At 36.7% G+C, this 15,752-nt stretch overlaps 1 protein-coding gene across 1 annotated transcript in view; it reads left to right on the top strand.

The window, feature by feature from the left end:
* The window catches only part of LOC107591044 (staphylococcal nuclease domain-containing protein 1-like), a 202,198-nt gene that overhangs the window by 14,384 nt on the left and 172,062 nt on the right, over nucleotides 1-15,752 (top strand). The window contains exon 8 of the mRNA XM_016280051.1: nucleotides 8,470-8,574. Within this exon, the coding sequence (XP_016135537.1) occupies nucleotides 8,470-8,574 (105 nt within the window). The remainder of the gene's footprint in view (nucleotides 1-8,469; nucleotides 8,575-15,752) is intronic.

The raw sequence follows: 15,752 nt of genomic DNA, 5'->3' as shown, positions 1-15,752 counted from the left end.
AATGTTTGTGGCTTACTCTCCTTGTGAAGGGTGTCAATGATTGTCTTCTGGACAACTGTCAGATCAGCAGTCTTCCCCATGATTGTGTAGCCTAGTGAACCAAACTGAGAGACCATTTCGAAGGCTCGGGAAACCTTTGCGGGTGTTTTGAGTTGTGAAGCCGATTGGCATGTCACCATATTCTAATTTATTGAGATAGTGAATTGGTGGGTTTTTGTTAAATGTGAGCCAAAATCATAAAAATTAAAAGAACCAAAGACTTAAACTACTTCAGTCTGTGTGCATTGAATTTATTTAATACACGAGTTTCACAATTTGAGTTGAATTACTGAAATAAATGAACTTTTCCACGACATTCTAATTTATTGAGATGCACCTGTATATATATGGTTATTTGTATGTATGTACCAAGCTTTCCTGTAAAACCACAACAAATTCCTTGTGTTTGCGCACACTTAAGTGGTGAATACAGCCCATTCTGATTCTAATAAGAAAGCACCCCTACAACAACTTCTGAAAGTGAACGGTATGTGTTTTACTCAAGCATTACATAAAAATTTTATTTTAACATGAGTTTAGGAACTGAATAATAAAAAGGAAAAATAAAACACTGCTTAGTATTTACTCTTTGAATTCAATATGCACTGATTCTTATTTAAGCTACAAAAGTTATTCAGGTAAGAGCAGTGAGTGATTTTCTGTCTTTTGTTCATGGCCCCAAATATTGCAAGCTGTAGCGATGTGCATATTGCGATATGTGCGATATGTACATTTGCAATATTTCGGTAATTTCAATATATTGCACATCCCTATTGCATAATATTATAAAATTTGAAAAAGGTACTTTATATCTAATACAATAAAATAAACATGACGACAAAGATGAATTTTTATCAGCTATTACTCTAGTCCTTTAGAAATCATTCTAATGTACTGATTTAGAGGTCAGTAAACATTTGTTACATTTATCAGTATTGAGAATAGTTATGCTGCTTAATATTTGTGGAAACTGACTATTTCATGATTCTTTGATGAATAGAAATGTCAAAAGAACAGCATTTATTTTAATTTTCAGATTTTAAAAAAATGAATACCTTTACTGTTGCTTTTTGATTGATTGAATGCATCCTAGCTGAATAAAAGTGTTAATTTAAAAAGACTTAAATTATTGCTGATACCAAGCATTTGAATGGTAGTGTTTCTGATTAATGTGCACACAAATATTTACATGTTATGTAATAGAAAAAACAACAACTTTTAATCTGCAAAATTGAACAATTTACTCTGCTTCTGAAATGACTTATTTCAGAAATGAACTATTTCATGCAGGTGGCAACAAATAATGGTATGCTATGCAAGCATTATTTTAGATAACAGAAAAATCTTTTCTAAAATATTGCTAACCATGGATAAATTTTTTTATGCGTTTCAGTTAGAAATGCATTACATTATGGTCTATGAATGCTATTTCACGTTGACTTTAAGATTTAAGATGATGTTGGGTTACTTCTTGCAGTGACTGTGCTGATATTACCACGTCAGTCAGGTTTGTTAACTTAGTTTAAACTGCTGCCACCTGGTCTTAATTGATATGTTGACACTGTGTGTGCTCTCTCCTAAGTCAGCAACTGTGCTTTTGCAGAAAGTTTCTTCATTCTCCTTAAAGTGAGGTTGTTTCACTGAACTTCAAGACCTTTAAAATATTCATGCTTGGCCTTTGGTTATGTAAAGGTGTTGCACTGCAATCTGCTTACAGAATTAGTTTCAAAATCCGCAGACACAAAAGTGTGTTTTTGCCTGAGTCAGAAAATACCAGAAGTGAAGAATAAAACATTTATATGAGCTTTAGCTTGCCTCAGATCTCTCTGAGCCGGGAGAGAAAGAAGATATACTTTGACATTGTGCGCGTGTGTGTGTTTAAGTGAGTGTGTGTGTGAGAGACTCAACAGAAAAAGCTACTGACAAAGGCATAATGGCAAGTGTTTGTAAGCTGTTTCTGTGTCCTGGCATACAGGACACATCTAGCTGTTTTAATTGGTTTGCATTTCCTGTCATTCAAATGTATACAGAGAGTTTGCCATTAATAATAATAATGGTAGTAATAATAATAATAACATTTTAAATTTAATTTTCTTATTGTTACATTTCAACTGGCTGCTTTGTGTGTGCAAAGTGAATCAATTTAATTTAATTTAAAGATTATTCAAGTATTTAATTTAAAGATGATTTGGAAACTATAAACTTGATCTGTAAGTAGATCTATTTACAAAAATTAAAATTTTACATGAAGATTTAGAGTTCCAATGTACATAGCATGGTATATAAACTACCATTCAAAAGTTTTTTTTTCCTCAGGATGAAAAGGAGGCATTACATTTATCAAAAATCTCAGTAAAGACATTTAATGTTACAAATGATTTCTATTTTGAATAAATGCTGTTCTTCAAACTTAATTCTGAAAAATACCACTGTCACATTTATGGACTTTGTTGTGTTAACTCTCCTCATGTTCCTTGACCTAGTTTCTGTCTCCCCTTGATTATGTTATTCGGTTCACCTATGTCTAGTTAATTTACTCATTCGTCCCTCATTGGTCAGTCTACTTAAGCTCTAGTTTGTTCAGTTTGTCTTGGTCTATGTGTTACTTTTTTTTTCCCCAGGATTTTTTTTTTTTTTTTTTTTTTTAAGTAATACTTTTATTTAGCAAGGATGCAATAAATTGATCAAAAGTATGAGAAAAGACATGTATAATGTTGCAGAAGAAATTCTGTTCTTTTGAACTTTCTATATATCAAAGAATCATGATAAGAATGTATCACTGCTTCCAAGAATTATACTGAGCAGCATAACTGTTTAGAATATTAGAATGATTTCTGAAGAATCATATGACACAAAATCATGTGAAGAAATGGCTGCTGAAAATTCAGCTTTGCTATCAAAGGAAAACAATTGCATTTAAAATATTTTAAAGAAAACTGTCGTTTTAAATGTAGTAACATTTCACAATATTACTTTTTTCTTTCTGGCTTGATGAGCATGAGACATTTCTTTCAAAGACATAAAATCTTACTGGCCCCAAATGTTTGAATCGTAGTGTAAATATGAAAATTATTCGGTACTATGTATCAGAAGTTTCATTCTACTTATTTCCATGGTAGTACCAATTTTTTAATGTTTTAGGAGAAGCCACAGAACAGAAAGGCACTGAAGATATCAAGATGTGCATTTAAAAAGATGGTACCAAATATTTGAATGTTTTCTGATTTCTTAGTGTCCTTTTGATGTAGTTCTAGTCAAGGTCTGTAGGTGGCAGTGGCTCCCTGTCATGTTCAATGGGCTGCAGTATGAGAGTGAGTCATGGATCTGGGCTGTAGATCCCTGTTGGCAGCTTGCGGTGAAGTGCCTTGCATGTGTGACTGCTAATGAAACAGCAAAATGTTCTCCTTACTGGTCCCAGTTCTGCTCAGCTACTACCACACAGAAAAATAAAACCACTGATTTGCTCAGGTGACCATGTTGATTTGGGACTGAGTGCATTTAGGAGCACAAGCACCCACACCTACATAAACCATGACGTTCTCTGCTGTATCACTGCCGAGCAATCAGCCGAATGTTTTTGCAAGTGATCTGTTTAATTTCCACTCTGAAGATTTAGTTCAAAGCCAGATGATTTGTCAGTCTATGATGTAATTCTGCTCATATCATCCTTCTTTCCTGCTCATGTCCCTCTGAAGACTGTAATTTTGTCTTCATTTGCTCAGATCTGATAATGCATGTATTTTTGAGGCTTTCCTCTGCCTGTTCAGGTCTGATTATATCAGATCCATTACCCAGACCCGCACAAAAGCCAGTCATCTTCCACATCACTGGCTCCTCTATTAAATAACTTGGAGTTGATGATCATATAAGATGACATGGATATGATATACTCAGACATGGTTCTAAACGTCAGAGCTTTTGTGACATTTGTCGTCTTGTGCGGATGGTCCCTGTATGCAACGGATGCGGCCCGCACATGTAACGCATGGTCTGGCGAGTCCTCTCAGATCTAATGTAACATGTTTCTGTCACAAAACCTGCATGTCAGAGGTGGCACATGCCAGGAGTCCTAACCTCAGGAGTCTCTTCACATTGCTTGTCTTTTCTTTCTGTACTTTTCTAAGTGATCAGACAATGAAAAATACCATAGATAGATCCCATAGACGCAAGCTATCATCAAGAATAAATATATATTATGATTCTATAATCCTGAAAACATTTCTTTATTTAGTTAGTTAGCTAGTTAGTTGTGCATTTGGGTGATTTTATCAGTATGGCTTGTAACTAGTAACTACATAGAGATGCTCAAGGCTGAATTGCAAAGCCTTTGCAACCACTCACAACACCCCAAAATCATGGAGGCTATTTATTTAATGTCTATTTTTAGTAGATCTGTTTCTAAACACATGCTTTGGCACACTTCTAAGTGCTCAATTTAATCCTCTTCCTGTTCCTTTTTGTCTAAACAAAATTATGGACTGTTCCCACCCTCTCTTTCTCTCAGTTCCTGTGTGTTCCCCGTCGGCTCGCTTTCATTGTCTTATATGAGTGAAATGGTGAGGTAATGGTGGTAGGATGAGAGAATCAGAGAGTGGAGGGTTGTTCTTTTGAGAACAGAGTGTGGGAGAAGTGTTTTGTTTGCAGCTGTTTGCTTTTGTACCGCAGAAGGCTCGTGGCAGGGTACAGTAACGTTTCTCTGGCAACAAGTTGAGTCTCTCTCGTCCTCCTGGTAGAGCGGTGACTTGGTCGCCACCTCTCGTTCTCTTTCTAACACCTACTCGTGCACTCTCTCGACATCACTCATGAATATTGGGGTGACTGACAAATATTCAATGAAAAAACAGGCTGAAATCGTCATAGTCTTTATAAAAATGAGTTAAAATGGGAACATTGATCACTGCAGGCAGTTTGAGAGTGAAGAATTCTTACAATTTGGTAAGTGTTACAAACACAGTGCTTTGATTCCTATAGATGTGGGCTGAATTTAAAATGCAACAGTATTGACTTTCAAACGGTTACTGTTAAGGCTGACACAACAAGCTAATTGTCGGGCCATCGTTAAGTGTCTGGCAACTAGGGATGAGCGATATGGGCTTAAAAATATATCACAATTTCTGATATTTATTGCGATAACGATATCAATGACGGTAATTTAGGGAATCCTGTTTCTTTAGAGAAAAGTATTATCTTTCCTATTTTTACCCAAAATAGGGTGTTGTGAGCATTACGGAGTACACACGTAATGTAATGACTGTTTAATTCATACTGGAAGCCGGAGGGTGTCCTTTCGCAGAAACTCCACATATGCATAGTAGAAGTAATGCTCCAGTAAAAAGTATCCAGTGATATCCAGTGTAGCTGAATAAAACGCAGATAGAGAAATTTTAACTGGGGAAACCTGAAGACAATAAACATGCGATTGCACAAAATATATGGTATCTGTGTTCTTCAAGCAATCTTGGGTATTTTTTATAAGGATAAAGTATATTTATAATGTAATGCTAATCGACATAGCCTTTATCACTGTATATAATGCTATAAAATAGTATGATTTCTGCCTTATTCTGTGATATGAAACCACATCTGATCGCAAAAATAAGTTATTTTAAACACTCAACTATGCTATGAAGTTAATATGGAGAGCATGTCAATAAATTAAAATATCTTTGTCGGACAACAGGTTTGTAAACGACTCATACACATGTAAAACTGTGTCGCACACATGCTACTGTAGTACATTTACTCAAGGCTCAGACTGATTTTTGTCGCACTGTACAGCACTATCCAAACTTGTTCCAGATTGTAGAAGGACACGTCCGCCTTCCTTTACGTCACTCCACACCGTCGCACACAGAAATATGTTAACAACTAAACTTTATCGTTATTATCGCGGGAAGACGAATTATTATCGTGTGGAGAATTTTTACTGGTATATCGCAAACGATAAGAAATTGCCCATCCCTACTGTCAACCCAGTTTTTGCGGTGTTTTGTACCGTTGATTTTAATTAGAATATTGACTACTGCCACCTGCTGGCATGAAGAGTTATTTCCTCTCATGCAGGTTCAGAATGTATGTTGTGTTGTCCACTGGCTGTAAACTTTGCAGTCTGTTCAAATGCAGTGTTTTGGCCAGGACACAGATGATGTGAGGTGATACCAAATGACAAAAAAATGAAAATCGTCTAATTGATAACCTCTTGTGGTTCCAAACGTGCATGGCGTTATTTTCTTGTGGAACAATCTTCTTTTTTGTCCTTAAAGGTGACATACCATGAAAATCTGACTTTTTCCATGTTTAAGTGCTATAATCGGGCCCCCGGTGCATCTACCAACCCAGAAAACATGAAAAAGAACAACCCAGTAGACTTTTTTTTGGTAAGCCTTTCTCTGCAAGCTTGTGAAAAAATTAGCCGCTCAGATATCGCTCCCCACATGACATAGAAAGGGGAACGTATTATAATGTTATCGCCCCTTAATCTGCAAGATCCCACCCATGGTGTTACCATTGTGTTTTTGCAAGCGACAACATTACCAGTTTTAACGCCATGGTGAAAGTTCGAGCAAAGCATGCTAACTGTTCTTTATTTGGCTGCACTGACGAGCACAAAACACTATTTAGAGTCCCAGCCTCAGAGGAGACAAGAGAGCAGTGGATTTATTGATTTATTTACTGTATATTACGCTGTTCCCTCACAGATCTAATATAAACATGTGATTTCTTTCCCAGCTGTTTACCTTCACAGACGTAAACAACTCTTTTTTTTTTTTTTTTTTTTGTAACTCGTGTTTGTTTTTAACAAACTTGTGTATTTGACAGTTTAAGTGCAATAAGATATGAAAGAGAACTTAGTTTAGTTCTCACATGCTGTGTGACATCCACTCTCTGTGTGCGTGCTTCAAATGTGTGCGCTCAGAAAACTATATAAGAAGTTTAAACTAATATGGTTTAAAATGCATGATAGACATGATGATCAAAACCAAACAGATGTTTTTAAGCCGAGTATCTGAGGTAAAATCTGTAAAGGCACAGCCCTATTCTGGAAAAGGCGGTGGGGAGCAGCAGCAGCTCATTTGCATTTAAAGAGACATGCATGAATACAGCGTGTTTCTGCTTCCACTCAAAATAGGCATTTTCAAAATAGTAATAAATTATCTGTGTAGTATTTTGAGCTGAAACTTCTCAGACACATTCTTGGGACACCTGAGGCTTATATTACATATTGTAAAAAGGGGCATAATAGGTCTCTTTTAAAACAACAGTTCACCATGTCTGTCATGTTTGGACTAAAAGCATTATGCTAAAAGCATACACTTCAATCGTATCAAATGCCATTGGTTCTTGATTGTCTAATGACCAAATATCATAATGTCAAATAGTGGTCGACCGATATTGTTTTTTTGACAGCCGATGCCGATATTTTGGAAAGCAGGGTGGCCGATATAAAGCCGATATAATTTTATTTTGTTTTAATTCATATTTAATACATTTGAAATCATTTGAAAATGGATTAAAAAATAAATGTGTAAAATAAACATACTTATACTTTAAATGACAAAGTATTTTTCACAAATAAATATTTAATAAAAAATATAATTAAAAAGGAAGTAAACACTGTAACCAGTAATCTGGGAAGTTTGTGTGCATTGGGAATCATATTTTTTTTCAAATAAAGCCAAGGTAACACTTATTTTACATACTGCACACAGTGGAAATTACATGAATATGACAGTGGGCAAAAGCATGAAGCACAGCATAATTTTAAATCACGAGTTTAAAGTTTGTTGATAGCGTGTCTCCAGCGAAGCTAAATTCTCCTCCTGTCCGTATTCAGTTCGCACGGACCGACCGTCGCAGAGAACAGCATCATGCAGTTCACATGCACACTTCACAAGATCTCACAGCTGGAACCGACTAAGTTGGCAGAGTTTTTGAAATGAGATGTTCAGTAGTCATTCAAAGATTTGTTTAAATGATATAAATGCGTATTTTCTGAATGCTGACGCCAAACGAGAAAGTATTATAATATTTGCCTTTCTGTTACTAATAATATAAAAGCAATCACTATAATACTTTTTGTATACATTTTAATTCCTTTGTTTAACAGTTCTATCTGATTATTAGACAGATTTCTGTCCGTATTAGACAGAACTGTTAACGACAACAGCGAACAAGGAGAATGTGAACACTGTGTGCACAGGTGCTGCCGTTCTCAGCGCCGTCAAAATAAAAGTCCCGCCTCGAACGCATCGGCTGAACAGAAAAACTTATCAGCTGATGCCGATATTTGAAAAATGCCAAATATATCGGCCTTGCCGATATATCGGTCGACCACTAATGTCAAACCTGCTGCAAGTATGTTATTCCAGAATTCATTGCTAACTAGTTGACCTTTCTGTCTTTTTCTGCATTACTGAATTTTCTGTACAGGTGATGCAAGTCGTGAATGCAGATGCCATCGTGGTGAAGCTGAACTCTGGGGAGTATAAGACCATCCACCTGTCCAGCATCAGGCCCCCGAGACTTGAAGGCGAGGTACGAGTTAATGCATGTCTGTCCTTGGATATCCCTGTCACTAAGGCCATTACTGAATCCACAGGGTGCCGGCTGTCTGTTACACTGTTTGCAAAGTGCTGATGTGAAGGTTTTCTCTCCCCTCCATCTCTTAAAAGCGCCGATCTCCTGCCTTCATGCATCTTTCACGCTCTGATCTCAGAGCGGTGTGTTCAGTGGACACCAGGGGGCGCTAGAGACAGAAGCCCACTGGCCCCCCTCCCCTCCACTCGCTCTGTCACACCAGTGCTGCACTGCAGCCAAAAGCCCTATAGATCTACTCCCATAATGAGCACATGCTCTCGCCGAATCTCTCATCCTCATCTATTAATGTCATACGCGTCCACTCATTCCAATGCAATTCTCAAATGCTCACTTTTGATTTGCTAGATGTTAACAAATTAATATGGAAGCATCATTTTGCTGGGCTGCGTATGCACACACACGTTTTTGCAGTTTTCAAACACTCACAAATGTGCTTGTCCGTTCTTATTCACGCCCATTAAGGCTGTTAATGAGAGATGATGTTTAATGGGTACTTTGTCTAGCTAAGTGTGTGTGTATCTGAAAGCTGTATGTTAAACTAAAAGCAGTTAAAATTGGAGTGTGAATATCTCACTGCAATTAGCCACCCTCTTCCTGACCCCTGACCTCCTGTAATAAGACACGATGATTCAGCATGTTGGGAAAAAATTAGCTTCAGTGTTGATTTAGCAAATTAGACATGTAGTTTATTAAGAAGGGCTTTAAATAACAGAACACTGCAGTTGCATGCACATTTTTGCTGAAAAATAGTTTTGTGTTCTTGTACTTTTGATAGATACAGCAATATGTTCCAAATCTTTAATGAAGTTTGTGATTATTTTTAAAGGAGGCTTTTCAGAGAGTCGCAATTTGTCATGCACATGTAAACAGAGCTAGAATGAGGAGCTGTGGGTCTGTATCTATGGATACCGGGCTGCGGCGAGCATTCGGTTCACAGCATGTTTGTATCCTGGCAGCTTAAAGATGGCTTTAATCAGATCAGAGATGATTACAAAACAAAAAAGATTACGGATGTATTTAGATCTCAGACGTGCTTCGGAGGCATGAGACGAACCGAAGAGCTTTTAAAAAATGGGTTTCTTTTTGTTTTGTTTTTTTAGTATTTTGACTAGTTTGATTTTTCTTGAAAGATAAACCCGAAAGCTGGATTTTGACAAAGAGACAGGAAACTGATCTTTTGTGTTCTTAGAATCTTTTTTTGGCAAGCATTTTAATGAGATGATGTTAGTGCCATTTCAGACTGTTTCTTTGTTCAATTTTCAGCATTCCAGGCAAGTTTTATTACTATTACTGTTTTACTTAAAGGTATAGTTCACCCATAAATGAAAAATTGCCACTTACTCACCTTCCTGTTGTTACAAACCTTTATGACTTGTAAAAGATATTCTGAGAATGTCTGTTTTGCCAATACAGCCAAAAACTGTTCAGTTTCCAACATTCTTCAAAATATAATCCTTTTAATTATATAATTCATTTTTCGGGTTTGTAATGACATGAGGGTGAGTAAATTGACAGCATTTTCATTTATGGATGAATCTCATTAAGGCTACCTCTAACCAACAACTTCATAATGACTTGGCAACCACCCACAACACTCTTGCATTGTGGTGAGTTCGGCATAGGCAAAGCACCTCTTATATTATTTTCAGAAACCTGTAAATCCCATTTTATTAGTCTTTTCGTGCTGCAGAAGGTAGATCAGATGGCGGGGAGCTTGTGTATCAAGCAGTGTGATGTAATTATCATAATACCATGGTGACCATCCGGCAGTGTTTGGTTGTGTGCATGTATGTGTCTAACACCTATGGCAGCTGCCTCGCTCCACAGTCAATCGGTGACTTAACTACAGATTCTTAATAAAACTAGTTTCAGACCAGCTTTCACAATGCAATAACATCATATCTAAAGATCTAAAACTAATTAATGTGAGCTTTAGAGATATTTAAGTACATGGTGAATATAATGTTATTTTTCTCTGTATAAATTAAATATATATTTTTTCCTTTTTTAATGGGCATAAATTCAATTTTTTAAAAAGTGCTGCCTCAGATGCTGTTTTACTATAGGCTGCCGAGGATACATTTATGCTGCCTTTAAAAACCAACCAGATAAAGGCATCTTAGTAGAAAGGATTCGAATGTTGCCTTCTGCCTTTTATATGGTATTGATGTGCTGGAGGTACTTCCTCTTTTGAAACCTGCACTCCTGTTCAGTTTACTGACTGTATCTTCTGTAGTGCATCTCTGCACCAGATGTTCTTGCAGTATGTTTCCCCTGCTCGGCTGCGCTCTTTGACGAGGATGAAAGAGAGAGAGGAGTGTGCAAAGTTGTGCCTATATTAATGTATTACAGCCATTGAGGTCAGTCTGCCCTTTAATGTGAGGTTTCATCAATAATGATGCTGTCATGGCAAATCTGACCTCTGACTCTGTGCTTCTATGGTCTGGATAAAAGTCAGCTGAGTATCAAACAATTAAACATTATTAATAGTGTCTGTTCCATCTCCTTGGTTCTAAGGGACCTGATGGAGATAAGGTTATGATTCTTTTTAAATTCTAGAAAACAGTGAAGGTAGTTTGAGGAATCCTAAGAGTTGAAATGAAGAAAAGTTGAAGTCTGTAATGCTCATGTTGTGTTTTATTCACTCCATTAAACGCAATGACCCTTTGCAAATGTGTCGATAGTCATTCAAGAGCTGTTCCTTCGCAATCGAAAAGGGGAGGCTACCTATATTTTTCTCCTTAATCTAATGCTACATTAACCTTGACACGATGTTAGATAACTAACACGATCTGTTAATCTTTTCATCAAGCTAATCAATTCTGGCTAGCATGTCTGCAGTAGTTCAGCACACAGCAACTTTTAAATTAGTATCGCAATTAATTTAAACTGCATATATTCAACAACAGCTGTACAATGGTTTCGGAACAGCTGCAAACATTTTTTTCAGTCACTCTTTTGATTGCGTTTTATCAAAATGGTTCTCTGTAATGGCTTTCTGTTTGTGCACATGCACATTGTGAGTACTCTGTCTGATTCACGCACACATACAGAGACAAAATGAAGAGTTTAAAGGTTCACAATATGACAGTATGTAGTTAAGTGGTGATGTAACATTAAATGCACCCTTGAGGTCACATTAGCGAAATTGCATAGGCAATAAATGTGACCACACCTGTAGTTCATACTCAGTGTTGTAGATTTTTCCATCATAATGTTACCCACTTTTATGCTAATTTTCTGTGTACCTTTTTGTCTCTACGTCATGTCCTAACCAAATGTTATGAAGCAGAAAAATGTGAATCCATTGATTTTATTTTTTTTTAATAATAAGACGAAATGCTGGCACTCTGTGAACTATAAACAAAAACCCAGGTCCATTCGTGTTTAACATTTTAGTTTGCAGTATTGCTGTTTGGTTTCAAAGTTGCCCCGGCTCTTACACATTCTCATCCATCAAATGCTCCATCAATGCGGCCTCTAGTGTGCAGGCACCTAATGGTCAATCAGAATATATTTGATGTGTAATATACAGTATACACGAGGCCACCCAGCCAATGCGACGTAAATAGAAACTAAACGACTGACAAAATGTCCTGTTGCTTGCCGCTTGTTTAGGACAAAAACTCGCATTAACATGAAAGAGCTTCTATTGCTTGTTGCTTTATCACATCATGTCTGGTGTCACGGTGTGACAGTTCTACCTTCTTTCCAGCCATCTGTTTCTCACGCTCGTTCTCGTCCTGATTTTTAAACACTCTCTCTTCAGTTCATAGCAGGGCGTGAAACTGTTGTCCCCGCGCCACGCCGTACAAACACTTCAACTCAAAGAGACAAACCTGACCTCAGGCCAGCTGGAGGATGTGTGTGTGTGTGTGTGTGTTTGTCTGTACTGTTTTCTCTCTTTCGCTCTCTCTCTCTTGCTGTGAGGACTTTGGGGGAATTTAGGGCCAGATGTGTTGACCAACACGAAGATGAACTCTGACAGCTGCTGCGCAGTGTTTCTCTCTCTCGCTCTTGTCGCTTAATGCTGGGGACCCCTGTTTTTTCTTTCCTGTGGCTACTTAATTGCTTTATTATTATTGACGGCATGGCAGGGTCGTATATTCTTGGCTTAAGAGACCTTTTTTTGCGAAATAAAATGGGATAATTACCGTGGGTGGCAGAGCACGATACAAGATATTAACCAATCAAAACAGTCAATTGAGATTCCGCAACATCTCTGATTGGTTGATCTAGATTTGAACTTATGACTGATTTGCACTGATACTAGGTATCCAGAATGGTTAGACAGTTGAGTTTTCGAAATCAGTCAATCTCGAAAAATGCAAGCATTGAAAGGAGGGATGGCACTCACCGGTTTTGTTCTTAACATATTCCATGTGCTATTTTCCATGTAATTTGAAGTTATACTATAGAGCTGTAGAATGTACAGACACAATTTATGTAATTTGTTTGCATTCAGATTTTAAAAATATGGCATTTGTTTACTATATTGAACCAGTGGTGTTTCGACGTTATCACACCTTTTTGACTGGGTGAGCTATCCCTTTGAGAGAAACGTGACTTCATGTGCCATGCCTAATTTCTTTTCCTCATTCATTTCCCCCCTCTCACTCCCTTGGCCAGATGGAGGCTTATTTTTGCACCATGGCGAGCTATTTCCAGCTGCGTGGTGGTATCAGCCGTTTTAGGAGCACTCACAAGGATATGGAGGGGGAGGAGTTATGTCAGCAGCTCAATGAGTCATCCTCACTCCCACTGTATGTGTGTGTGAGGGGACTGCAGGGGAAATGTTGACATCTGGGTTTAAAGCCGAATACGCCCCCCATCTTCTCTGCAGAAATGATATATAATGTATCGGTCATTGAATGACTCTTCCGTGTCATTTGCTGTCACCTTGCTCAGTGTGTTTGTGCTCTGTGTGTGTGTTCAGCATGTAATTCGTCTGATGCCACATTGTGTCTTTTCATAGTTTGTGTATCTGCTGTGCCGGTTTGCTGAAGGCATGTGTTTGTGTGTGTGTGTGTGTGTCCTGTGACCTCTGTCTGGGGTCACTGTATGGTTCCATGGCTCATCTCACACTTGGTTGGTCAGGCTTTTTCTTGCAGACGACTCTGCTTTGCCTCAGGATGGCTTGACTCTTGGAATTCTAGCGAACTTCCTTCCAATCATTTGAGAGTAATGACCCATGGATGTTGTAAACCGGAATTTTATTCCTTTTAATTGAATGTTCTGTGTTCAATAGAGGTTAAGCGTGACTCACATGGGTGCCCTAGGCAAGGTCAGACATGCTACACACCTCAAAACATGTTAAAAAAAAAGATTTTTTTTTTTAACAAAATACTGTATAATCAAAACACCTACAAAAGTGACCGTAAAGACATTTTATGAGGTTACAAATTATTTTTATATATATAAAAAAAATACTACCAGTCATTAAATCAACATATTAGAATGATTTCTGAAGCATCATGTGGCTCTAAAAACTGGCCTTATGACTGCAAAAAAATTTAGCTTTGCCATCACAGGTATAAATTAGTGCTGTCAAACGATTAATCGCGATTAATCGCATCCAAAATAAAAATTGTTTACATAATATGTGTGTATTGTGTATATTTATTGTGTGTATATATAAATACACACGTACAGCATGTATATTTAAAATATTTTCATGAATTTACATGTATATATTTATATTCATTAGTTTTCATATATAAATATATTTAATATATAAATGTAACATATTTTTCTTAAATATATACATGCATGTGTGTGTGTGTGTGTATTTATATATACATAATAAATATACAAAGTATACACACATATATTATGTAAACAAAAACTTTATTTTGGATGCGATTAATCATTTGACAGCACTAGTTAAAATAGTCTATATTGAAATATTAAAATAGTCATCTATTAAAACTTTTAACTGTCATCTCTAAATTGTAATGTTATTTCAAAATATTAACTGTTAAAATAGTATAAAACGTGTGCAGTATCATATAAAAATATAGTATAAAATGTTAAAATAGTATTGAAATATTAAGTCATCTATTAAAGATTTTAACTGTCAATTCTAATTTATAATATTAATTCACAATATTACTGTTTTACTGAATTTTTGATCCATTAAATACAGCAGTAAACAATATTACCAGTCCCAAACTTTTGAATGGTGGCCAGAGGAATGTATAATTCATATCTGTAGTACATTCATATATGTTTGCATATATGTGTATGTAGACATACCTTCAACCATATTTATTTTGATGCCTCTGCTTCTAAAGATCATACCAATTGTTTGTTCCTTCGTCCCCTTCTTTGTGTCTCTTTCCCTCTCCCGGTGTCCTCCATTTCTTGTTTTATCATTTTGTTTCTCCATGCGTCACTGTTGTTCGTCACTGCTGATTTATTTTAAGAGGGCATTGTAATTTCAGTCTTAAATGCTGATTATTTTTCTAAGGCATCTGTGATGCAGCTGTATGAGTGTAAATTGCTCGTTGCAACTCTCATGACTGATGCTGAGGGTCATAATACTCTATTCCCGGCTGTCTTGCGAGACTTATGTGATCTTACGCGAGAGGCTGAAAGGTTTTCACCTCAGTTATGCTCTTGACGTGAACCAGTCATTAATCGTTGCTTACAAATTGCTACGTTTTTTTTTTGCGTCATTCAAGGTCCATAATACTTGAGGATTAAGAAAGGTTTGAATCATGTTTAAATTTAGACTTCTGCTTTTCCTGCATTGATCAGATCTACTATAGCTGAATAGAACAGCTCCATCTTTTCTAAGGTTTTACTTAAGGTTTGGGAAGGTTGGTTACAGGAATGCATATGAGTTAAATACAAATTAAGCATCTATAACATGCTGTTAATTACCACTGAAAAACATCAGCTGGTTTGCACAAGATGAAAGGACAAATGCAATATTTGATGAATGCATTGTGATAAACAAGATTAGGGCATAAAATCAGTTTAAGTTGATTTTACGTAGATTTAAATCTAGAAGATGGCATTCAATATGCAGCTCTACTGTTCTTCTTTAATAAGGTGTCACTGCTTAATCCTTCAACTGCTTAAAGTGCAAAAACAAATCTTTTACTTAAGTG

The sequence above is a fragment of the Sinocyclocheilus grahami genome, unplaced genomic scaffold (genome assembly GCF_001515645.1).
Source record: "Sinocyclocheilus grahami isolate Dianchi unplaced genomic scaffold, SAMN03320097.WGS_v1.1 scaffold8.1, whole genome shotgun sequence".
NCBI lineage: Eukaryota > Metazoa > Chordata > Actinopteri > Cypriniformes > Cyprinidae > Sinocyclocheilus > Sinocyclocheilus grahami.
The sequence above is the reverse complement of the archived record's forward strand: the minus strand, read 5'-3'. Positions and strand labels throughout refer to the sequence as shown.